This window comes from Schistocerca piceifrons, chromosome 3, assembly GCF_021461385.2.
Source record: "Schistocerca piceifrons isolate TAMUIC-IGC-003096 chromosome 3, iqSchPice1.1, whole genome shotgun sequence".
Taxonomy (NCBI): Eukaryota; Metazoa; Arthropoda; class Insecta; order Orthoptera; family Acrididae; genus Schistocerca; species Schistocerca piceifrons.
Window position 1 is genome coordinate 114,860,417 of NC_060140.1, and position 25,848 is coordinate 114,886,264.

At 42.7% G+C, this 25,848-nt stretch overlaps 1 protein-coding gene across 1 annotated transcript in view; it reads right to left on the minus strand.

Moving 5' to 3' along the window:
* Positions 1-25,248, minus strand: part of LOC124789271 (calcium/calmodulin-dependent protein kinase cmkB-like) — a 370,210-nt gene extending 344,962 nt beyond the window's left edge. Inside the window, exon 1 of the mRNA XM_047256576.1 lies at positions 24,714-25,248. Within this exon, the coding sequence (XP_047112532.1) occupies positions 24,714-24,859 (146 nt within the window). The 5' untranslated portion in view covers positions 24,860-25,248. The remainder of the gene's footprint in view (positions 1-24,713) is intronic.
* Positions 25,249-25,848: the final 600 nt, after the last annotated feature.

Below are 25,848 nucleotides of genomic sequence, written 5' to 3' on the forward strand. Positions count from 1 at the left end.
AGGATGTAGAGGCTTATCTCACTAGGGGTAAGATAGATACCGCCTACAGGAAAATTAAAGAGACCTTTGGAGATAAGAGAACGACTTGTATGAATATCAAGACCTCAGATGGAAACCCAGTTCTAAGCAAAGAAGGGAAAGCAGAAAGGTGGAAGGAGTATATAGAGGGTCTATACAAGGGCGATGTACTTGAGGACAATGTTATGGAAATGGAAGAGGATGTAGATGAAGATGAAATGGGAGATATGATGCTGCGTGAAGAGTTTGACAGAGCACTGAAAGACCTAAGTCGAAACAAGGCCCCCGGAGTAGACAATATTCCATTGGAACTACTGACGGCCGTGGGAGAGCCAGTCCTGACAAAACTCTACCATCTGGTGAGCAAGATGTATGAAACAGGCGAAATACCCACAGACTTCAAGAAGAATATAATAATTCCAATCCCAAAGAAAGCAGGTGTTGACAGATGTGAAAATTACCGAACTATCAGCTTAATAAGTCACAGCTGCAAAATACTAACACGAATTCTTTACAGACGAATGGAAAAACTAGTAGAAGCCAACCTCGGGGAAGATCAGTTTGGATTCCGTAGAAACACTGGAACACGTGAGGCAATACTGACCTTACGACTTATCTTAGAAGAAAGATTAAGGAAAGGCAAACCTACGTTTCTAGCATTTGTAGACTTAGAGAAAGCTTTTGACAATGTTGACTGGAATACTCTCTTTCAAATTCTAAAGGTGGCAGGGGTAAAATACAGGGAGCGAAAGGCTATTTACAATTTGTACAGAAACCAGATGGCAGTTATAAGAGTCGAGGGACATGAAAGGGAAGCAGTGGTTGGGAAGGGAGTAAGACAGGGTTGTAGCCTCTCCCCGATGTTGTTCAATCTGTATATTGAGCAAGCAGTAAAGGAAACAAAAGAAAAATTCGGAGTAGGTATTAAAATTCATGGAGAAGAAATAAAAACTTTGAGGTTCGCCGATGACATTGTAATTCTGTCAGAGACAGCAAAGGACTTGGAAGAGCAGTTGAATGGAATGGACAGTGTCTTGAAAGGGGGATATAAGATGAACATCAACAAAAGCAAAACAAGGATAATGGAATGTAGTCTAATTAAGTCGGGTGATGCTGAGGGAATTAGATTAGGAAATGAGGCACTTAAAGTAGTAAAGGAGTTTTGCTATTTGGGGAGCAAAATAACTGATGATGGTCGAAGTAGAGAGGATATAAAATGTAGGCTGGCAATGGCAAGGAAAGCGTTTCTGAAGAAGAGAAATTTGTTAACATCCAGTATAGATTTAAGTGTCAGGAAGTCATTTCTGAAAGTATTCGTATGGAGTGTAGCCATGTATGGAAGTGAAACATGGACGATAAATAGTTTGGACAAGAAGAGAATAGAAGCTTTCGAAATGTGGTGCTACAGAAGAATGCTGAAGATTAGATGGGTAGATCACATAACTAATGAGGAAGTATTGAATAGGATTGGGGAGAAGAGAAGTTTGTGGCACAACTTGACCAGAAGAAGGGATCGGTTGGTAGGACATGTTCTGAGGCATCAAGGGATCACCAATTTAGTATTGGAGGGCAGCGTGGAGGGTAAAAATCGTAGAGGGAGACCAAGAGATGAATACACTAAGCAGATTCAGAAGGATGTAGGTTGCAGTAGGTACTGGGAGATGAAAAAGCTTGCACAGGATAGAGTAGCATGGAGAGTTGCATCAAACCAGTCTCAGGACTGAAGACCACAACAACAACAACACTGTAAAATTGTACTTACGTTGAACTGTTGGTCTCCTTGACACGATAAGCAGGTTCAAAGAATGGGGAAGATATTTCCAATACGACCACGCTTAGAAAACCACAGCAGATCTCCAACCAACCTTCGGGTTGAGTACCATTCAGCTTTTTACTATTAAATTTTGTCCAACCGGCTGACGATTTTCAAATAAGGTTTGCTTAGAATCTCACGAATCTATCTATCAGCAGTCAGGTTGCTTCATTAAAAAAGTATGTCATAATCTACTCTTCACAACGTCAAATACGTAATTGCCAATCTCACTGAAATTCACCAACAGCCGTGAAACTTAAGATGTTATTTAATTTTGAAGGCTACTAGTTTCAGTGAAACCTGGTAGCCTTCAAAATAAAATAAAATAACATCTTAAAGTATACGACTCTTGGTGAATTTCACTGACATTGATGATTACTTAACCAGCCGATGTCCCCGGGCCATGACGGACCAACAGAGATTGAACGTCAAGTACGCTACAGCTAAGGCACCATTTACCGAGAAGCTGCGTAAACCATTATTGTACATCTTACGCAAACATTTCGTTACGAAATACTTTTATTTTCCGATAAAAGGCAATTTGGTTTTTGTTATGCAGGAAATAAGAAAATACGCTAATATCTCCAGCCCATACTCCCAATATAGTCCCGTACAGACTGTGTGCCTGTTTGAACAGCTTTATATGAAACAAATTCTCTTGTTATGTTACTCGCCGGCAACGAACAACCACATGTTTACATCTCCAATAGCAGAACACTGCAGTAAACAGTCAATGGGAACAAGGAGACTTTTCAGGGACGTGGTACGCACTGTTACAAAGTCAATCCGTATCTAGTCTGATGACCTACATAAATGCGATGGCTACTGAGTCATCTAGCACGATACCGCGGGGGTCTGCACGTGTTTTCAAAGTTACCTTTTATCTTCAGCACACGGGCATTATTTGATACTGAAGTGCTTGATGGTTCTTCCACGAAGACTGTCTCTGATCTTGCTATCGCACTACAACAACAACACAAAAGTATCTGCCTTCTAAATATTCTTTGACGTATTTGTAAGTATGCATTTTCTCGAGCAGATAAAGTGGACTTTTTCAATGTATGAACGGCATGTGCCCTATTCTGTTTTCAGGAGCGTGCAGAATTTACCATACGGCTTTTGTCAAGAACATCGACTATTAATTTTGTTCTGGTCAAAAATAAATCTATATAAATAAAAATCAGTTCCCGCATTTATGAAAGATCACCACTTGAGATTTGGCTTTTTTTGTTGTTGTTGTGTTCGTAATTGTCGGGACAAGGTTTGAATGAAAGAAAATTTTTGGAAAATCCATCTATAAAGTCGGAAACTTAGATGGTATTTTTGCAGGAAAAATACCAATGAAACAAATGCGACGGTCTGTTTGACAATTAGGCTATTACGTTCTTCTAAAAAAAAAAAAAAGTTACATTACATTTGACAGTTCTGCTGTCGCATGTTTTCGTAACAAATACCGCACTGAATCTTATCATTTGCGAAAGAGAATACAATTGAAAGCGATATTTCATTGTGTTATCGGTGGTGTCATGTGTTTGGTGTGTTGCAAATATTAAATTGACTTCAGTTCCTGGTTTATTTCTTTGAAAGATACGTCACGACTGAGGCGTCGAGATATTGGTCGGCGTGCGCGCAACGCACACCAACTAGATGATCATTGAGTTAATGGGACTGAGGAAGAACGTAGACATCGTTTGGAGGCAAATCGAATAAGAATTTCTCAAGCGCGATCCATTATGACTCGGGAACACTGGATTACAATTTATTTCATTTCAATAAACTCATGATCGCACTGAAACTGTTTTGTTTCAATTCAGACAAATTCGAGGGACGATTCGGTTGGATAAACACCTTCTCGACCGACTGACAGACAACGCACAGCCTAAACCACTGGAGATACGGACGTGTTACTGAATAAACGCTTTTTGTTAAACTGGCAGCGAGAAACAACGTAAGTTGTGCAGTGAAAATGTGTGATTGTGTGTTGTGTTCCTTTTTGCAATAATTTTTCACAAAACAGGACAATAGTGTTTATGGCTCACTTTATAATCCTACCTGTTCGTCGATTAAAACTATGCAAAACACTGTCATTAAAGCTGCTATCCTCACACATGCAGCAGTTGCAGAGGTCTCTCTCACATACTAATGATTCCAACCGATTTAGCAGTTCACTTTGACTCCTATTCCAAATTACGGTTCAGTTTGCAATAACGATAAATGAGGCCAGAGTGGGGGGGGGGTGAGGGTGGGGGATGAGGAGATGGACGGAGAAGGGGGGGAGGAAGTGCATATAAAGTAGGAGGAGGAGGAAATGGACAGAAAGATGGAGGGAGGAGGAGAGAGAGAGAGAGAGAGAGAGAGAGAGAGAGAGAGAGAGAGAGAGAGAGAGAATGTGTGGTGTAAGAGATGTACAGAGAGCAGGAGTATGGTGATAGAGATAGAGGGAAGGAGCAGGAGACGGAAAAAAGAAGGGGAGGGAGGAGGAGCGGGTTGGAGAGCGCGGGGGGAGGGAGGGGGGGAGGAAAGATTAGAACGTACATCCAATTCCCAAACATATTTAGCAATTGCGAAGCTTTGTCGGGTTCGCTAATTCTATTATAATTGCTTGTCCGTACATTCATATAACAATTTCTTTGTAAAAAGGACAGTCCCTTATAACCTTACATTCGGTGTTCATTTCTCACAACACATTCAATTATGGCGCTGACGCGCCGAGTCATACCGACGCGACCCGCAGAACTTCCTACGCTTCGCCCAGTCCAGTTCCCACCCCCCTCCCCCCCTCACACATACACACATGGAACAATTTCTACTACGCAAATTTTATAATTATTTTTTTTTACAAGGTAAGATATAGAGCCTACATTTAGGTCATTTCCGGACAGGGAATTAAAATCAAATGAAACGGTATGAAACATGAGATCTGTTTTCTGTTTCACTTATTCAACCAAATTGAAGCGCTTTGGCTCAGTGTCGCGTGAAGCCATCAGTCGGCAAAAATCGAAATCGTTTGGTCTGATAGCATATTTGTTACGACTACCGCTCGACAACTATTGAGGCCTTGTGGTACAGTATCAAAGTAGCAGCGAAAACTACAATTTCACGCCTCGCCAAACCTCCACCAAAAATGATTGTTTTTTAAATAAACGCTTGCCCATCTGGAGCTCCCACTTACGTCACGTTCATTTCTGGCCAAGTTCTGCACTTACCATAAATCTGGTCGAAAGCGTTGATGAGTAGTAGGTGCGATTCCGTTTTAAGTACAGGAATGTAACGTCACGGGCGCTGCAGTACAGTCACGTGTCACAAGTAGTCAACCGAGACACGAAAGTAAATCGCGTAAGAGAGAGTAACGACTGCGTCACCAAGAAGTGTGACGCACAAAGAAAGCAGCTGGTTACTGATAGAAACGCCAGTCATCGTAAGGACGACCGACGTCAGCAAAGAAGTGTTAGCAGAGGCTACACCGGAAACGTGGAGAGGAATGTGAATGAGGCATGTGTTGGGCAGATGCAAGAGCCGGTTGGCTACCAGCCACTAGTTAGCGTATGCAGCTGGGAGGCTCGTATGCCCACTCAGGCGAAGCCTTGGGAGGGGGGGGGGGGGGGCGAATGGTGGCCAGTCGTGACGACCTGGGGTCAGCAGAAACAATGGGCGCCCGCCAGAGCTTGCTCCCTGTTACCAGTTCACAACATTAGCCTCAATGCTGAACACCTAAAACGCTGCTGTACTCACACACAATGGCAAAGATACGTCTGCTTCACAAATCAAACACCGATCATCCACAACATCCCATACGTAAACTGACTGGTTTCAGATTTAGGGAAATCCATGTTCTCGCAGCTATTACAAGCTTATCTGTTGTGGACTTATACTGCTAACAAGCCTGCAAAATAGAAACATGAAGCCAGGCATATGAAGTCAGAAATCGGTCATGCTGCTGTTCCAGTCATCAATCAGCATTTCTCCATTCCTGTCATCTAGGTATGCAGAGGTTAGCAGACAGGACTCGCATTGGTGAAGACGACGGCACAAACCTGCATCTGGCCATCCTGATTTAAGAGTTCCCTAAATCGCTTCGGGCAAATGTCGGGATGGTTCCTCTGAAAGGGCACGGCCGACTTCCTTCCCCATCCTTCCTTAATCCTATGAGACCGATGACCTCGCTGTTTGGTCCCCTCTGCCAAATCAACCAACCATTCCTGTCGCTTCCCAGCTAGGCCCTCCATTTCAGCCAACTGCTGTAGCCCACTCCATCGACGATTTGGCTTGTACACTCATATCTAGGCGTGGGTCCGTGACTCTAGTCTTCCAATACCCTTCAGCTATAGTTTTTACCAAAGATACAGGTCGCAGTGTGTGTCCAACCATACTCTAACTTCGATTCTTAATCCTCTTTACTAGAAAATTTTTCTCGTAAAATCGTTGCAGACTGCCTTCATTCCATCTTATCCTCTCAGAATGCCCTTTTGCCTTGTACATTTTCTGCTACTATGCCTGTCTTACACCCTCCTGTTTTCTTCCGTCTGCTTCTGAGATGGCAAAAATAGTCCATCTCTTCAAGAATGTCTTATTTAACATTTAGCATTTTCACCTGCTGCGCATACCTTTACCTTATTTTCGTCTTAGTGCATATTATAGTCATCAAATAGGACACGTTGCATTTCATTAACCATCCCCATTCAGGTGCTGACCACTTCCGTTGATAACTGTTGTGCCTTTATCATATCGTATCTAAAGTGGCTTCTTTAATAAGATTTAGGGCAAAAAAGTAGTATTTCAGACCCGCGATTCTTAAAATCACTGTTTATTAAATAGAGTAAAGGAGGGCTCTATTGACACAAATTTAGCTCTGGTCTCATTTTAAACAAAACAAAATAGCTGCTTCCTACAACGAAACGCGCCGGCCGCTGTGGCCGAGCGGTTCCAAGCGCTTCAGTCCGGAACCGCGTTGCTGATACAGGTTCGAATCCTGCCTCGGGCATGGATGTGTGTGCTGTCCTTAGGTTAGTTAGGTTTAAGTAGTTCTAAGTCTAGGGGACTGATGACCTCAGATGTTAAGTCCCATAGTGCTCAGAGCCATTTGAACAACGAAACGAGGACGACCACATCGTTCGAGCAATTCCACAAGGAGCGTTTGATGACAGTTTCCAACAGCTTTACTACCGATGTCAGAAATGTGATGTAACTAACGGAAATTGCTTTGAAGGCCAGGAAAGGTATTTTTTAGAACTCTTGCTACCTTCATTTTCTGTTTGTATATCTTGTTTCCTTTATTTTCTGAGGTCATTCACTGAACTTTTCTGTCGCACCTTGCACTTTCGGTCAATACGATTAGTACAGACGCATGCTGCAGTTCGTAGAACGAGAGTATAAATAAATTCTAATGAACGCTCTGGAATTTTTGCACGCTTTCATGTGTTTAAAACGCAGAGCCACTGCAGAGTGCTAGGGTAAAAAACGAGACCAGTGGAGGTTTGCACATGATACTTTTATAGCGCATGACTATTTAGGAGGTGTCAATGGAAACAGAAAGCAAAACAAAGTATTCCTTTCCAGTAGCACAGTGTGAGAAAATGTCTTCAATGACAAACAGAAAATTAAATACTGCTATGGAGGAAGAATAAAAACGGTAACTTACATGTTTGAATGACAAAGTAATGGTTGATGACACACACCAAACAATACAACGCAGTGTAAAAAAAAATAAATCAAACAAGACACACACACACACACACACACACACACACACACACACACACACACATATCCACATGTAATTTCAGTTTCGCCAGTAAGTTTCCTTTCGTAAATGAACTGCCCCAACAATTGTCCTCTCAATCACATTGCGATGGCGGGTTAGACTCACGATGTGGGATACTAATTTAGGCACGAGGGTGGTAATTAGGAACTCGGCGTCGTCCGTTTAAACTCTGATCCCGGAAATTGCAGCTCGTTCGTTAACTGTTGGCAGGCAGTAGCGGATGCGGCTTTACAGAACTCTGTCAGAACAAGCGACGGTTTCAACATTATCGGCGACGCCCAGTGGAACACGCTGGTCAGAGAAAGACCGTAACGGACAGCCTCTTAATATGGCCGTTTATAGTGACAGACCAACGTGAGGGTTTTCCTAGCACTTTGAGGGAGGAAAATGGTCGTGAGGAAGTGATCGCGGTGGTCACATCGGTTTCAGGGCGCTCGGCATGGGTATCGGCGGCCTTTCACAACACGAAACAACTAAGTGACAAGAAGGAATTCTTCCCCAGTAAACAATCATGTTGGGTCAATGACGCATGGACAAATATCAAACTTCTAAGGGCTGTCTGGCAATGACAAAATCACATCGGTATATTAAAATGAATGACAGAAATTACGGATAGCGGCGTGTGTGTCTACACGCACGTTCACAACCTTTCCTCATGCTTAAGCAAAACTATGATACAGTTAAGAGATAAAATACTAAAACTACAATAAGCCGTACACAGCACTTAAAGTTATTACCCCGTACACGTGGCTAGCTGACCACTAATAAAAACAAGGGATATAAAATGACTTATCTTAATAGTATGAATATTTATATATGCGTTGAGAGAGAGATTTTTGATTGAGTCGTAACTGGTACCTCAAATTTGATTGCTGCCTCCTTGAATGATCAGCTTCTGCACCAGTTGGTGATGTATTACAATTTAGAGGAAGTTATTCTTCTTTAAGGTTTAAAATACGACTCTCTTAGTTACATGAACCATGGACCTTGCCGTTGGTGGGGAGGCTTGCGTGCCTCAGCGATACAGATGGCCGTACCGTAGGTGCAACCACAACGGAGGGGTATCTGTTGAGAGGCCAGACAAACATGTGGTTCCTGAAGAGGGGCAGCAGCCTTTTCAGTAGTTGCAGGGGCAACAGTCTGGATGATTGACTGATCTGGCCTTGTAACATTAACCAAAATGGCCTTGCTGTGCTGGTACTACGAACGGCTGAAAGAAAGGGGAAACTACAGCCGTAATTTTTCCCGAGGGCATGCAGCTTTACTGTATGATTAAATGATGATGGCGTCCTCTTGGGTAAAATATTCCGGAGGTAAAATAGTCCCCCTTTCGGATCTCCGGGCGGGGACTACTCAAGAGAACGTCATTATCAGGAGAAAGAAAACTGGCATTCTACGGATCGGAGCGTGGACTGTCAGATCCCTTAATCGGGCAGGTAGGTTAGAAAATTTGAAAAGGGAAATGGATAGGTTAAAGTTAGATATAGTGGGAATTAGTGAAGTTCGGTGGCAGGAGGAACAAGACTTTTGGTCAGGTGATTACAGGGTTATAAATACAAAATCAAATAGGGGTAATGCAGGAGTAGGTTTAATAATGAATAAAAAAATAGGAGTGCGGGTTAGCTACTACAAACAGCATAGTGAACGCATTATTGTGGCCAAGATAGACACAAAGCCCATGTCTACTACAGTAGTACAAGTTTATATGCCAACTAGCTCTGCAGATGATGAAGAAATAGATGAAATGTATGACGAGATAAAAGAAATTATTCAGGTAGTGAAGGGAGACGAAAATTTAATAGTCATGGGTGACTGGAATTCGTCAGTAGGAAACGGGAGAGAAGGAAACATAGTAGGTGAATATGGATTGGGGGGAAGGAATGAGAGAGGAAGCCGCCTTGTAGAATTTTGTACAGAGCATAACTTAATCATAGCTAACATTTGGTTCAAGAATCATAAAAGAAGATTGTACACCTGGAAGAATCCTGGAGATACTAAAAGGTATCAGATAGATTATATAATGGTAAGACAGAGATTTAGGAACCAGGTCTTAAATTGTAAGACATTTCCTGGGACAGATGTGGATTCTGACCACAATCTATTGGTTATGAACTGCAGATTGAAACTGAAGAAACTGCAAAAAGGTGGGAATTTAAGGAGATGGGACCTGGATAAACTGAAAGAACCAGAGGTTGTACAGAGTTTCAGGGAGAGCATAAGGGAACAATTGACAGGAATGGGGGAAAGAAATACAGTAGAAGAAGAATGGGTAGCTCTGAGGGATGAAGTGGTGAAGGCAGCAGACGATCAAGTAGGTAAAAAGACGAGGGCTAGTGGAAATCCTTGGGTAACAGAAGAAATATTGAATTTAATTGATGAAAGGAGAAAATATAAAAATGCAGTAAATGAAGCAGGCAAAAAGGAATATAGACGTCTCAAAAATGATATCGACAGGAAGTGCAAAATGGCTAAGCAGGGATGGCTAGAGGACAAATGTAAGGATGTAGAGGCTTGTCTCACTAGGGGTAAGACAGATACTGCCTACAGGAAAATTAAAGAGACCTTTGGAGAGAAGAGAACGACTTGTATGAATATCAAGAGCTCAGATGGCAACCCAGTTCTAAGCAAAGAGGGGAAGGCAGAAAGGTGGACGGAGTATATAGAGGGTTTATACAAGGGCGATGTACTTGAGGACAATATTATGGAAATGGACCACTGTTGTAAGTAAATAAGATCAAACAGCAATCTGCTTTTCGTGAGAAAAGGAGATTGCTTGGCTCACAAACACCCTTCAAACTACACGTCCCGCTACATCAAAATTGGTCAGAGGAGTTCAGCACCATACTATTGTACAAAAACATAATCTAATTACTGTAATTAAGAAATTATGAGAGGTTGTTACTTATTGAATGAAAACTGTAGAGAATGCATTTCTTTTCCTGTATTTTAGTGAACTTTGTACACTTACAATTCTGTCGATTGATGGACGGCGAAGACACTGAAATTCACCTCCTTTTCCAAAAACAAGATATTTCTATTCTTCACTTCTAGAAAATTTGTATACATAAATGTTTGGCAACTCTTACACATACATTACTCGGTTTTATCACTAAAATATTAATTTTCATTAAATGTAACAATACGTTCAGAGCTACGGCCTCGTAATCCGTCCTCTTTTTTTTAATAAATCAATTGTCTTTTTTTTAGAGTCAACGCTCAAAGATTCACAACTACTATCGTTGCGGGGATAGTGCGCTAAAGAGTTTCTTGCTGCCCAGCTGCGCTTCACTTCAAGTACTTTTTGAATCACATTTACATTTACGGTATTTACATACATTACTGAGCTTCTCAGAATAAAATCAGGCACAAATTAGTTTTTTAAAAAAAAGCAATGAGGCCACACACAACATTACAGGGAGGACCAGATATTGTCAGGATACTTTTGTAGATGGCTGCGTCTCAGTTTAATAAAAAGTATTAAAAGAGTAATGAAGACGCAATCAAAAATCGAAACTGATACATTGTTGTCAAGCTCAATTACTGAATGAAAGAAGGATGAACCAGACATTGAGTTACATTAAAACAACCCACCCAAAAATTTTAGCAAGCGTCCCGATACACATAAAACCTTAAAACCTTTCTACACGCTCGTTATCAAGAAAAATTTCTGCCTTCTTGCCAGATAACAAAACGGCCCTGCGGAGGTCTGCGTGGCAAAGCATTTACGTAACATGGGACCAGTAGCAAAGTTGCCGACTATCCAGCGTCTTCCAAGAAGCGCGGATGCTTAACGTGCGCTTCTAAGCACAGGAGATGCAGCCCGCATACTTACCGCGGCGATGCAACAGGCGCGAGAAAACTCCGCTTTGGAATTGCATTACGGTTTAGACTTTTAAGGTAAGTAAACGCAGCAGAGAGGCAGTTACGACGTTACTCTTGATAATGGAAGCAAGAATCAAGAAAAATCATGATACTTGCATAAGATTCGTCGCATTCGGGAATGTGTGATGCAAAGTCTTTGAAACCCCCAGAAAAAAATACGCATATCCTATGGGAGAAGACGCCTGACAGACAATGGTTCAAGAAACAATATGGAGCAACTGCAATTTGCCTTTCTAACGGCTTCCAGGACAACAAAAATATTTGATTTTCAGTATTGCATATACAGGGTGTTACAAAAAGGTACAGCCAAACTTTCAGGAAACATTCCTCGCACACAAAGAAAGAAAATATGTTATGTGACATGTATCCGGAAACGCTTACTTTCCCTGTTAGAGCTCATTTTATTACTTCTCTTCAAATCACATTAATCATGGAATGGAAACACAGCAACAGAACGTACCAGCGTGACTTCAAACACTTTGTTACAGGAAATGTTCAAAGTATCCTCCGTTAGCGAGGATACATGCATCCACCCTCCGTCGCATGGAATCCCTGATGCAGCCCTGGAGAATGGTGTATTGTATCACAGCCGTCCACAATACGAGCACGAAGAGTCTCTGCATTTGCTACCGGGGTTGCGTAGACAAGAGCTTTCAAATGCCCCCATAAATGAAAGTCAAGAGGATTGAGGTCAGGAGAGCGTGGAGGCCATGGAATTGGTCCGCCTCTACCAATCCATCGGTCACCGAATCTGTTGTTGAGAAGCGTACGAACACTTCGACTGAAACGTGCAGGAGCTCCATCGTGCATGAACCACATGTTGTGTCGTACTTGTAAAGGCACATGTTCTAGCAGCACAGGTAGAGTATCCGATATGAAATCATGATAACGTGCTCCATTGAGCATAGGTGGAAGAACATGGGGCCCAGTCATCACCAACAATGCCTGCCCAAACGTTCACAGAAAATCTGTGTTGATGACGTGATTGCACAATTGCGTGCGGATTCTCGTCAGCCCACACATGTTGATTGTGAAAATTTACAATTTGATCACGTTGGAATGAAGCCTCATCCGTAATGAGAACATTTGCACTGAAATGAGGATTGACACATTGTTGGATTAACCATTCGCAGAAGTGTACCCGTGGAGGCCAATCAGCTGCTGATAGTGCCTGCACACGCTGTACATGGTACGGAAACAACTGGTTCTCCCGTAGCACTCTCCATACAATGACGTGGTCAACGTTACCTTGTACAGCAGCAACTTCTCTGACGCTGACATTATGGTTATCGTCAACTGCACGAAAAATTGCCTCGTCCATTGCAGGTGTCCTCGTCGTTCTAGGTCTTCCCCAGTCGCGAGTCATAGGCTGGAATGTTCTGTGCTCCCTAATACGCCGATCATTTGCTTCGAACGTCTTCCTGTCGGGACACCTTCGTTCTGGAAATCTGTCTCGATTACAAACGTACCGCGCCACGGCTATTGCCCCGTGCTAATCCATACATCAAATGGGCATCTGCCAACTCTGCATTTGTCAACATTGCACTGACTGCAAAACCACGTTCGTGATGAACACTAACCTTTTGATGCTACGTGCTGATGTGCTAGTACTGTAGAGCAATGAGTCACATTTCAACACAAGCACCGAAGTCAACATTACCTTCCTTCAATTGGGCCAACTGGCGGTGAATCGAGGAAGTACAGTACATACTGACGAAACTAAAATGAGCTCTAACATGGAAATTACGCGCCTGGACACATGTCCACGTAACACCTTTTCTTTATTGTGTGTGAGGAATGTTTCCTGAAAGTTTGGCTGTACCTTTTTGCAACACCCTGTAATTACTGACCGAATTTCAGAACTTAAAACCCCGTCAAAATCTACTCATTATGAGGTACAATCTTACAGGTTTAAGTAAATAAGGCAAGCATTACAGTTAGGAACTGCGTATACGCTCTCAAAGCGTGCAAATTACCCACACTGTACGCACGCACAACTTGAGAATGAGAACACTTTTCTTAATCAGTCTTCTGACTGGTTAGACGCTGCCCGCCACGAGTTCCTCTCCTGTGCCAATCTCTTGCATTCAGAACAGCTCATGCAAACCACGTCTTATTTGCTGGATGTATCCCAATCGCTGCCTTTCTCTACAGCTTCATCCCCTCCAGCTCCCCCTAGTACCACGGAAATTATTCCGTAATGTCTTGACATGTGCCGTACCATCCCGTCCCTTCTTCCTTTCTGTATTTTCCACACATTCCTTTCTTTCTCGATTCTGCGGAGAAACACCTCATTCCAAGCTTACCACTTCACCCAGTTTTCAACATTTTCCGTAGCACCACATCTCAAGTGCTTCGATTCTCGGCTGTTCCTGGATACCTCAGGCGGTAGGGCACTTGCACGCGACGTGCAAAGGTACCAAGTTCGAGTACCACCCGTCACACAGCTTTAATCTTGCCAGAAATTTTCCTATCTGTTACAGCAGATCAGTAAGAGCACGTGATCTTTTGGCAACCGACTACTGAATGAAGAGACAACTTCTACGTCTTTGTAAACAGTCACTAGTTTGCGTTGTGTTCTTGCAACAGTTATGTGCTGCCTACTTTTAAATATTAGCAAGCGGCCCATACGTATCGATAAGCCTCGTACGCTGCCGGAAATGGATGCCGTTACACTATAAACACCTTGACAGAACGGTACCAAACACCAGGATTTAGATGCCTGTCGGCTTTGTTCATTAAAATTTTATACTTATAAACATACTAATTATCGGAAAAAATAAACCCTACAAATGAAGAACACTGTGCATGACATGTATCGTTTCTTCTTTACGTGGAGATGGTACTACAGCAAGTCAAACAGCACGTGCACATTCAACTTATCGCCATCTTTCCAACCTTCAGCAAGGTCAACTCACTGACACGAGGGAAACGGGCCCATTACATCGGCAAACTGTACAGGTTGTTTGTCATAGCGCTCTAGTGTGGAGAGAAAAATATGCCCAGGTCTTTCCACAGAGGCTACTCCGAGGAGAACATTGTACGATTGTTCGAGAGTCCCTGAGAAATAGATGGATGAAATACAGAGTGTTACCACGAACAGCCTGGTCGGTATTAGCGGTTTTATATTTTTTCCACAATTGTCGTTAAATACTTGAACTTGACCTATTGAAATTGTAGTAGAGCATAATTTTACTTTCACTGTGTGAAGGAGTCTCACTACTTTTTGAGCTTACATCGTGCCCAGTCTCTCTCTTTGACTGTATAAAGCAAGTATAGATGGTACAAAAGAAGTCTGGTTACACTACGTGGTGACGGTGTGAATGGAATAACGAGATTTCCGATGTGAAGAAAACAACGCACCAGTTGCTTTAAGAAGTATTTATAACGCAACTATTGTGTTATTTGTTCACATCGAAATTCTTCAAAAACAGTTGCTGAAAAAGATGACCATAATACGAATGACAAGATGGGTTTTTGCGGTGGACAGAGACATGTGAGGCGATGTTCTGACGTAATTGACCAACAGAAACTGCAACGTTTAACTTCACCATGCAATTTTGACACTGCAACTGCTAGGTCGCTGGCGTTTGCTGAATAAAAAAATAAATAAATAAGGACAGGGAAGTCGACATGAAAGGTTCCACACAAATTCGGTATGTGACGAAACCGAACGACGGACCCATCGGACACTTTTTGTTGTGCCACCTACATGCAGTCACCATCGTTGGCAAAGAGGTTATCGCTAGGCGTAAACGCGCCTCGTTTTCTTTTCAGTTCTTGCACCAAGGGGGAAAAGCACGCAGCTAGCTTGATGTACAGAATATCCAATAATAAATTAATACGTAAACATACATATATAAAACCGGCAATATATTTACAACGTGGAGCCGATATTTTTATAGGCCGGTACGTCGATATTTTTTCATCGATACCACTTTCGATACACTGAGGGCTGATACCGATATTTCTTAAATATATCAGATTACCGATATTTTCAAAAATATCAACAGTTCCAACCTCGAGTTGCCACGCTTTGTTTTCTGTTCCCGCCGTACCACTGACGACACACAATATAACACTGTGTGCAGCCACAGCCCTCCCGGATACAGAGTGGCGTTCCGTGCTGTTGAGTACTGAGTCTCGCTAACGCTTGAGGCGGTCTGACGACCAGGCCACACGTCACAGGAAGCTGCCAGTCTCGAGACGCATACCTCTGCCGCTTCTCCTGTCATGATGTGGGAAGCTACTGGGTATCACAAAAGGATTCTTCTGGTAACTGCTGAATAGAGGGCAGGTGCTCGCCAGCACGTTGACAGAATGGAAACCTTGTTAGCACGACATTCATACTGGGGTCACAGATGGCGTATTCAAGCAATACAAGTCAACTACACTGCAGTTCACATCACAATCGACTTGACCTCCATGCCTGGTCTCTGATTTGTCACCCGTAGTGCATGTCTAGTATGGCTCCAGTCTTCATAAAAACTGACACAGCACGTGCCTCAGGAATGGTAATAAATTCCTCAAGATTGCATTCGAATTCTCTCTGCTTCCACGCCTCAACGAATACAACAGTCCATTCGTGCACATGGTGGTCACTCCCAATACTGATGTTTACTTCCGTTCGGAATGGAACAAAGTTTAGTTACTGAATACTCGTTACGTGATTAACATCTCCACAGAGTCTGATAAACTTCGGAATCTTGCTTTATGATGTTAAAGGACCCCACACACTCACAACGCGGCCGACCGAACAATTTCGTGGCACCCTGCACACGTCCCGACTGACTGTTCTTAGCGATTTGTTCATCCTGAGTTCGTTGATTTTATGTTTTACGAGATCGCCTTTGGTTTAAAAAGGATCGAAAACTGGGGTTTGCCTTGGCTGCTTTAGAGGTAACAAGGCCGGAAAAAGAAAGAGAGAGAGAGAGAGAATGCTATGGGCAAAGAAGTGGCCAATTCGAGGAAAGAAATTCACGCACGTTCTGTTGCTTAAGCAGATGGGAGCCGATGATTTTCATAATTATCGAAGACTGGATGAATCATGCATTTCAGAGCTTCTGAACATCAAATCCTTCTTAACACAAAAAAAAGGTCATGAGAGACGCTATAAGCTGCGAGGAGAGGCTGTTAGCTACATTACAGTTTCCAGTGAGTGGCAAATTCAGTGCTGTTGTATCCCAACAGGCATTATCTAGAATGATATAAAGAGATGTTAATGTAAATTTTATTTATTTATGCTAACAGTAAATTTAAGATTCTGATTTCAAATGTGAAGAAGAAAGACTAGGAATGGTGGTGATGCACAATAAATGCAACAGATATAAAAGAAATGAAGCATTTAGCAACTGGGAAAAAATTTGCTCTTCCCAGCAGAAGGTTTGGATACATGCTGATTTATAAAACTTATGTCCATTGACTATATTTCGGTTTTTAGGTTTTACTTGCGATAACCCGCCCAGCGAATTTACGAAGGGGGCCGGTGTGCTGGCCAGCCTGGATGTGGTTTTTAGGCGGTTTTCCACATCCCACTAGGTGAATACCGGGCTGGTCCCCATGTCCCGTCTCTGTTACACGACTCGCAGACATCTGAACACGTTCACACTATCCCATGGATTACACTAGACGCAGACAACTGGGGTACACTAATTCCGTCCCAAGGGGGTACAGGGTGGCGGCAGGAAGGGCATCTGGCCATCCCTTCATAATAACCTCGCTAAATCCGATTCTAACCATGCCGACCCTGCAAAACTGCGGGATAAAGGCGCAAGCGAAAGAAAGAACGCATCGGAAATTAAATGTAAGACCTAATCTGTCTGTATTTCTATTTTTAGCTTTCATTTCCGGTAAGTATTGGAAATAAAATCTAAAAACCAAAATACAGAAGGTCGACGGACTTTTATTCATAAAATATGTATCTTTTACTCCATCTCTGTGCCATATAAACCATTATGGATTCGTTAAAAATGAAACACGTGCTTCATACCTTCTATCTCTGTTCCTATTACTCGCACGACGTGTCCCACAAAAATCTACAGAACTTAAGCTTCTCCAGAAACGCTGTCAATGTTTCGTCCGCCATTTAAACTCGCGCGCATTGGCAAAATACTAACTTTTGTCGGGCTGTTGGTACGACAGCGCTGCACACGGCACGCTAATCGGATGAGCGCTACGTGTCCAATTTGTCGGTCGGTTGGTTCGTGTGTAGGGTTCTTCGACGCTTCACCATCTCCGCCGCTACATTTACTCATAGCGCAACACGCGAGTTAATTCCGCAGGTGCAGTTGACGACGGTGGTGGGCGCGGGCAAGGAGTGAGTGAGTGAGTGTACGGCAGAGGGAGACGGTGACGTATGACTTGGCAGCGACGCTCTCGGCCAGCAGGCGCCGCGGCGCATCAGCTGAATGGGGGCGCCGCTCGCTCGCAGGAAGGGCCAATTGCGCCCACTCAGCGACGCCGGGGCGCTGCTGATGCTGCAGCAGGTGAGTCCCCCGTCTCCAGGCGGGACACCTCACCTCACAGCGCGGTCTGCGTCTACATCCATTCACTCCGAGAGCCACCTTTCAGTATGTGGCGGAGAGTACTTTCCGCACCACTGCCACTTCCAGTAGCATATGGCACAAGGTGAGCCTCCTAATTTTCCTCTTCAATTTTCGCGAGATAGACGCAGGAGGAAGCAATGTATTGGGTGACTCTTCTAGGAAAGTACAGTCTCTAAATTTCGATGTTAGACCACACCACAAGGCAGAACGCTTCTCTTGCATCGCCTGAGTACAGTGCGCGCAAAATACTGTGGCCGCTAATTGCGCCGTCGGCTGGGGTAGCGTGGGGAGAGCAGCAGTGGTGGGGGGTCGCTCAGAGCGCAGCAGGGGAAGTGCATTTCTGAACTGACGCCTGCACTCACTCACTGTTTTGGTAAATATTAAGCAGGGCCGCTCCACACCCACACTTGCATGGTGACCAATCAAAGAAATCTGTAACCTCTCTGGTCAGTATCTAAAAAGAATTCCGCCGAAAATTCAGCGAATTATTTTCTCCTGGTTTGTTAACCATTTGTAACTTTCAGAGATTTTTACAAAATGCATTACACTGTGCTGTCTGTGATAATGATATTCATTCTGCTATAGGTTTCAGTCTTTAACCATCTCCATCTGATACAATATATGTTGTCTTTTGTGAGTGAGCCGCCCGCTGTGGCCGAGCGGTTCTAGGCGCTTCAGTCTGGCACCACGCTGCTGCTACGGTCGCAGGTTCGAATCCTGCCTCGGGCACGGATGTGTGTGATGTCCTTAGCTTGGTTAGGTTTAAGTAGAAGTCTAGGTGACTGATGACCTCAGATGTTAAGTCCCATATGGCTCAGAGCCATTCGAACCATTATTTTTCTGAGTGACCCATCGTATTGTAATCTTGCTAGGATTCTCCATTTATATTGCTAATTATGGTTTTCAGAAGTAATTTATGACAAAGCATGTACGACATGTGTTAAATCTGCTATAAGTTTTCTGCCGCTGAAGATGGTTTAAGACCGAAACCGGTAGCAGAAGAAATATCATTACCACAGACAGCACAGTGTAATGCATTTTGTAGAACTCTTACATGCTGTTGACCAGCGCCTAAACAACAGGTTCAGCGAAGAGTCAGGAGTGGGGAATTTTGAGTAAACCCTACGCAATTCTCTTGTTGTCACGTCAAAACCTGCTTCTTTTGCCAAAACTAGGCGGAATTTACAGTCTCACCTCATGAATATGCGCAGACGCAATTGCGAGACAATTCTGAAGCAACGGTTTATTAAGTGAGGAACTGAGGAAAAGTAAGGTCAGCATCTCATGAAAAAGCACATCCTCGGTACAAAATAAACGTATAAACACTTATGTTGTTCCAAAACTCATACCATTTCTCGTTTTAACAGTTCTCGATGGTCCTTAAAAATTACTTTCTTTCGTCGGCAGAGTTTGTAGCTAGTGGAATAACGCGATAGATAATGAAGCTTTGCACAATACCCATACGGCACAGTACTCTTCGTGTGATATCTTTTTACCAAAATATCATTTCGATACCTCATAAACAGTTTATGAAATATGAAGAATGCTGTGGATATTTGAAGATATGCGCGGAAAAACGTACTGACCATCAAATGCAAAACTCAAGAGATAGATGTTGCTCTCTGTTGCTGGGTAATGAAAGTATCAAAACTGACACTGGTCTCACCCCTACACATCCTAATGTGAGACCAATGTCAACTTTGATTATTCCCGTACCCAGCAACAGATGGCAACACTTATCTCCAAGCTTCTGCATTTGAGGCTCCGGATTGATGACAAATATTCGAGTTCCGTGGTACGAGTATGTTCTAAGCTACTTCCTTTGTTAGTAAACATTTCCTTCTTGAAAGCTAGAATGACCTGTGCTTTTTTCCGATCATTAGGAAAGCTTCGCTCCTCTTGAGGTCTCTGGAACCCTGCTGCTGCTGGAAAATGGTAAGTTCTTTTGCACACTCAGTGTAAAATTGAACTGGTATCCCGCCATGTCCAGTAATCTTTCCTCTGTTGAACAATTTTAATTGTTTTTCTACGCCTTAGTCACTTATTTCCATGTCATTTTCTCGTTCGTGCGGTTTTCATACCATGTTTACGTGTGACAACATATGGAATAATACTAATAACAAATGCAGCTGCTTTCCTGTTTACACGCAACGCCAGAACAGATTTTACTAGTCCAATTTAGCGTCAGTTGTTTTACTCCTATGATCTCTGTAAATGAGCTGTTCCCATATCGCGGATGGTTTTCTTAAACACAACAAGCGAGCAATACAAAAACTGATTGCGTCCCGTCGATTTAATATTGCTCATGACTCTGGGACCCTTACTGGATTCCATTAACAGGAGAGACAGAGAGGGCAGACGTCATCAGCACCCGAACAAGTACCCAATCTTTTGAGTTCCAATCTCGCCACTTCCCGAATGATGATGAAATGACGAGGACAACACAAACACCCAGTCCCAGGGCGCAGAAAATCCCTGACCCGGCCGGGAATCGAACCTGGGACCTCGTGATACACAGGTAGAGAGAGGGAGCGAGGGAGGGAGAGTGGGGGAGAGGGAGAGCAAAACCAACGAATATCAGTGGGCTTCATCTCAGGTTTTTTAGTCAGCGCGAGTGCGTTATGAAAATGGTCAACGAACTTCAGTGGCAGACGGTACAAGAAAGATGTGCGTTTCCGTGTGTATGTGGTGTCTGTTCTTTCGGACATGTCCGAAGGAATAGACGCGACATATATCATTGAGACGATGACGCCCACTGCCCCCTTCAGTGCACATGCATAACAAGCTCGTACTCTTAACGGAAATCGGCGAGATGCCTCGAGAAATGAGGAAGAGGGCACTACATCAGTAGTGTGTGGTCAAGTTTAGTAAGCAGGGGAATCGCAGTCTGTCACAAATTTTCAATTTGCCCCATTTTTCTAAATTAATGCAGCTATTGTCTAATTTCTTCATGTTTCGTTTCTGTGTGGTTTACTAAGTCTGCGAGTACACGTTCCAAGAGCCATCAGTCAGTAGATTGCTTCCGCTTATATATGCCCCCGAAAAGATTATGAAGGTAGAAACTAGAGAACTCGGATGGAGGTTTATCAGCAATCTTTCTTCCTGCTCACCATAAGGTAATCTTAGGGAGTATAGATGTACACTACTCAGAAAATATGTTTTAACATCACATCTACGCCAATTACTGCGTGCGAAACTAGTCACGCTTATTATGAAAAAAGTGCGAAGAGGTAACTGATCGAAGAGAATACTCTAAAGTTTTAGGGACTTGTAATATCTAAAAATCTATTGATCACTGAAGACATTCTTTATCTTTTGCATACAATTTGCGAATATGCTGTCACCACCCATCGATTGTTTCAGACAGCCCATAAAATGCAGAGTGGGTATACTAATTTACAAATTAGCCAGCCACAGACGATATAGTGTTGTTGCCTAGTAGTTCATATCTTGTTGTGTTTGGCGGAGGATAATTTTTGTATCACTTCCACTTCCCACCTTTCCTCTCCCAGCCACGAATAGATCGCGGGGAGAAGGATTGTTGGTAAACCTTCGTATGAGCTCTAATCTCACTAATTTTACCTCTACAGCCTTTTTTCGAGTTTTACGCAGCAGAAAGCAATACATTTGCTGACTAGTCTAGGTGCGTTGTTGTTGTGGTCTTCAGTCCAAATACTGGTTTGATGCATCTCTCCATGCTACTCTATCCTGTGCAAGCCTCTTCATCTCCGAGTAAATACTGCAGCCTACATCGTTCTGAATCTGCTTAGTGTACTGATGTCTTGGCCTCCCTCTACGATTTTTATGCGCCACGCTTCCCTTCATCACTAAATTGGTGATCCCTTGATGCCTCAGAATGTGTCCTGCCAACCGACCCCTTCTTATAGCCAAGTTGTGTCACAAATTCCTCTTCTCCCCAATCCTATTCAGTACCTCCTCATTAGTTACGTAATCCACTCATCTAATCTTCAGCACGTACGGTATCAGAATTTTAACAGTAAGCCACACCAACACGCTACGCCTCTTATAGCGTTTGCCACGGAGAGTTGGAGCAGCAGTTTCTTGACGCTTTCGCTCTCACTAAATGATACTGTGACGATACGTGCTGCTAGTCTTTGGATCTTCTCTATTTCCTCGATCAATTCCATCTGGTAACGGTTCCAGCCTGAAGAGCTATACCCGAGCCTCAGTCGACTGAAAACATTGTAAGAGGGTGGAACACGCGGATGATTCATCCGTTTACATTGCTATGATTAGTTTTACGTGTTCATTCCACATTAAACACGGAAAAAAACGTCTCCACAATGTTAATTTATCAAACGCACCACATCAAACGCGCATAGTGGGCCCACATTTAGAGGAGCAGAGTTCAAAAAGCCGCCGACCATCAAGTTAAAGTTTACATTGGTTTCCCTCAACCGAATGCTGAGATGGTTCCTGCAAAATTCTTACCCTGTCCAAGATTGTGGGGCATATTTAATGACGTCGTCATCGACAGGACAACAAATTAACAATACACATGAAATATTCCATCAAGTCATACACATACGAACGCATACATGCTGATGCGAATATTGTATCCATCATGAAAACCACAAAAACGGTATGGAAGCACAGGCTTTTGGCTGCACAAAACTTCCGATAGTACGAATATCTTTGGAACCCATCGATGACGACACTTTACTGAAGAGGAAGCGTCAACAGATTTCTAATTATTAGTAAGAAATGAATATATTCCTGGGGCTGCGAATTTGTCAGTCTGAATTGAAAAAGATGGCAATTGAACACACCCACACTGAGGATGGCGGAAACGCAATAAAACATGTTTGGTGTATAAAACAAAAGTACACGCAATTCCTTACAATGGTTGACGTTAACGTGGGCAGTGCAATATAATTCAGAAAGAATGTATTAGGTATTATTGGCTACATAATATTTGGAAGGATTAGTTTAAGCAGATTAATGGCGGTGGAGATCTGTTCACAAATATTTACCAGTAAATTACTTTTTTTTTCTCTTTCCAATGTGTTTCCTTCTATAAGCTACTGGTAAGCTTTTGCGCAAACATCAGCATACACGACTGACGCACTGAAATGATATCGGTCCATTATTGACCCGGAACTCGCCTCTGAAATATTTGCTGCAGATTAAAGTTCTTGAGCAGTTTCTAATTTTAGTCAGTTTATGAGAAAGCTCATGCTGTTCGGCGCGGGTAGTTCACTGACGTTAAACCGACAGAAAAATGTCAAGAGTGTAGTATTAACTAAGAAGGCATCAATAACTCTCATGCAACCTACCACACAGAATAAACAAGCAGACTGGCGTTAAGTCAGCAACTCCGAGATTAAGAACTTAGCTTCCAATTTAAAGTCCCCCGTTGTGTATTGTTTACGTTTCCGTATGAGCAACATAGTTACGAACTTAAAATTTTGACTATGGTGAGGTAAACATTGGGTCTGTAAAGTTCCATGATGCCAAAAATAGCTATAAATACGCATAACTCTTCGTACATAATAGGTAAAACAATACGCATAGAACCAAAATGAGTAACACATTCTCACTGTCTGAACAGAAAGGTCAGGTAACTCTTTGAATGGTCAAACTACGAAATGATGCACTGCGGTCCTTCCTTGTACTAATTTGCTATGTAAACAAAACATCAATGCTTATAAACAGTCGTTTATTGGAAATTACATAGCAATCACTACGTAATCTTCAACGAGAGCGAGATTTGGAATTTGCCTACAAATACTAACAAGTGCTAACCCGAACAGTGATCACATTTCTTCTGTTTCATTCGTTTAGCTCTGCCTTCAGCTGACTCTTATTTAACAACAATGATACAGGAATTTCTTTTGTGCGGTTCCTGTCAAAAGCGACTGGTGTTGGCATTCCTGAACCGTCAATAAACACGTGACGTTTGCCTTTGCATACACACAGTAGCGTTGACGCAAGAACCTGCATACATCCAGTAGAAGGACAAACAGCTTATCACGCAAGTACTGTGTTACGAGGCTCGTGGAAACTATCATCCTCAGAACTCCGTTGTGTCTAAAGAATGAAATTACTCGAGCAATCCGTACTCTTGCTGGTATGTACAAAACAATGTAAGGCGTCAAGTTTTCCAAAGTTCAATAATAATACTTGCTCCTAAACAACTCTACAAGTACGCCGCGCTACTTTCACGAACTGCCCAATATAAACAGCGAAAACAAATCCATCGACGAAAATTGTGAGTTTCATTCACAATATCCCATGTGAAAACGATGAGCTCGCAGATGCTTTAAAGGCAAATCGCACTTTTGCTGACGTTCTCTCAATTTCTCAAATTCACAAAAGACATTTTTATATACGAGATCTGCTTTATAATACGATACATCCGTGATACCCGACAAAATGTGAAAGAAACTATGGTACGTACCAATAAAGGAAAGAATCCGAAATCTGTAAATATTCTGACGCTTAAAATGCTTTGTAAATAATTTTGTATACAACGCGAAATGAGCGTTGGTGTATTTACTTCTTGATTTGTGATCTTAACAATATCGCACCGTGATGAAATGCTACTCAGCTCCCCACAACTGGGATGTATTACGTTGCACATAGTACTATACATTAGTTAGCACAAATATGTTGCTTTCAATGCTTGGCGTGATTAAGGCTGCATAAAATAGTATCAAGTCTAATTACATACCTTGCAAACGGAGTGTGCTCAACGTTGTAAACATTGGTGATGGGTTCTTTCTTGATTAATTTGTCCAGTCTATCTTCCACAACACTCAGGAGTCCAATGTGGTCAGAGTTCAAACAAATGCCATCAACAAAATTTGGTTTAGACATTTTTCTAGCGTAATAATTTTCCGCATGCAGAAGTTCTCTTCTAGAATTCAAAAAGAAGGAACGGTGTCGCGAAGAATCACTTTCTTTAGTTGATATTTACTCTCTGGGGCCTCGCCCCCTTCTGAACATGCAGATACATCAGATTACGTTCAAGACGAGATTTAAAGTTCAAAACACAGCGCGGAATTTCCGTTACACACACGTGTACTACAGCAAGCAAGCAAATACAGGCAAACGTCAACTAAATCCACGGTAATATCGTTATACTGTTTTCACTTCGAGTATGTGTGATGGCAAAACCAAATACAAGACTATACTATCATCGAAAGACAGCAGCACCACATATCACTCGAAACGACGGTTCATTACAGCCGCCTTCCTCGCTGCTTGTGATGTCACTGACAAAGAGTCTACACAACACGTTGCAGCAGCTAGCGCCGTCGGCTGAGCTGCTCTCTCGCGGTGGAGCGCGGAACTATTTCCACAACGTCCTTGGAGGGAGACTGATTTCCTAGGACTCTGTCGTAGTCAGAACTGATCTAGTTCATGACTCCACATGATTAAATGCTGATACACCACACAACGGTAACTGAAATGAGCATGATTAAATAAAAACTAAGAAACTAGGTGAGAAGGCAACATGTAGAATATTGGATTGCGATCCAAAATCAAAAACATGGCAAGCTAATGATGCCAAAGCTATGTATTAGGAGAAGTACTATAATCCTGGCCTTGAACAGGAGACACATAAACTCATTGTATGACTAATGGTAGGCCATGGGAACTTTAAGAAACACCTATACGCGATGTGTATAGAGAAAGGAGACTGTAGGTGCAGTCTGTGTGGTGAGTGAGGGAGATGAAACGGCACCACACCGTATTCCAATGCAAAGCGTTGGAGATCAGAAGACACAGGAAATTCGGGACACCAACTCCTGAAGAACCTGTGTCTAATAAAGAACTGGTAAAGGGTCTCCTACTACTCTTTA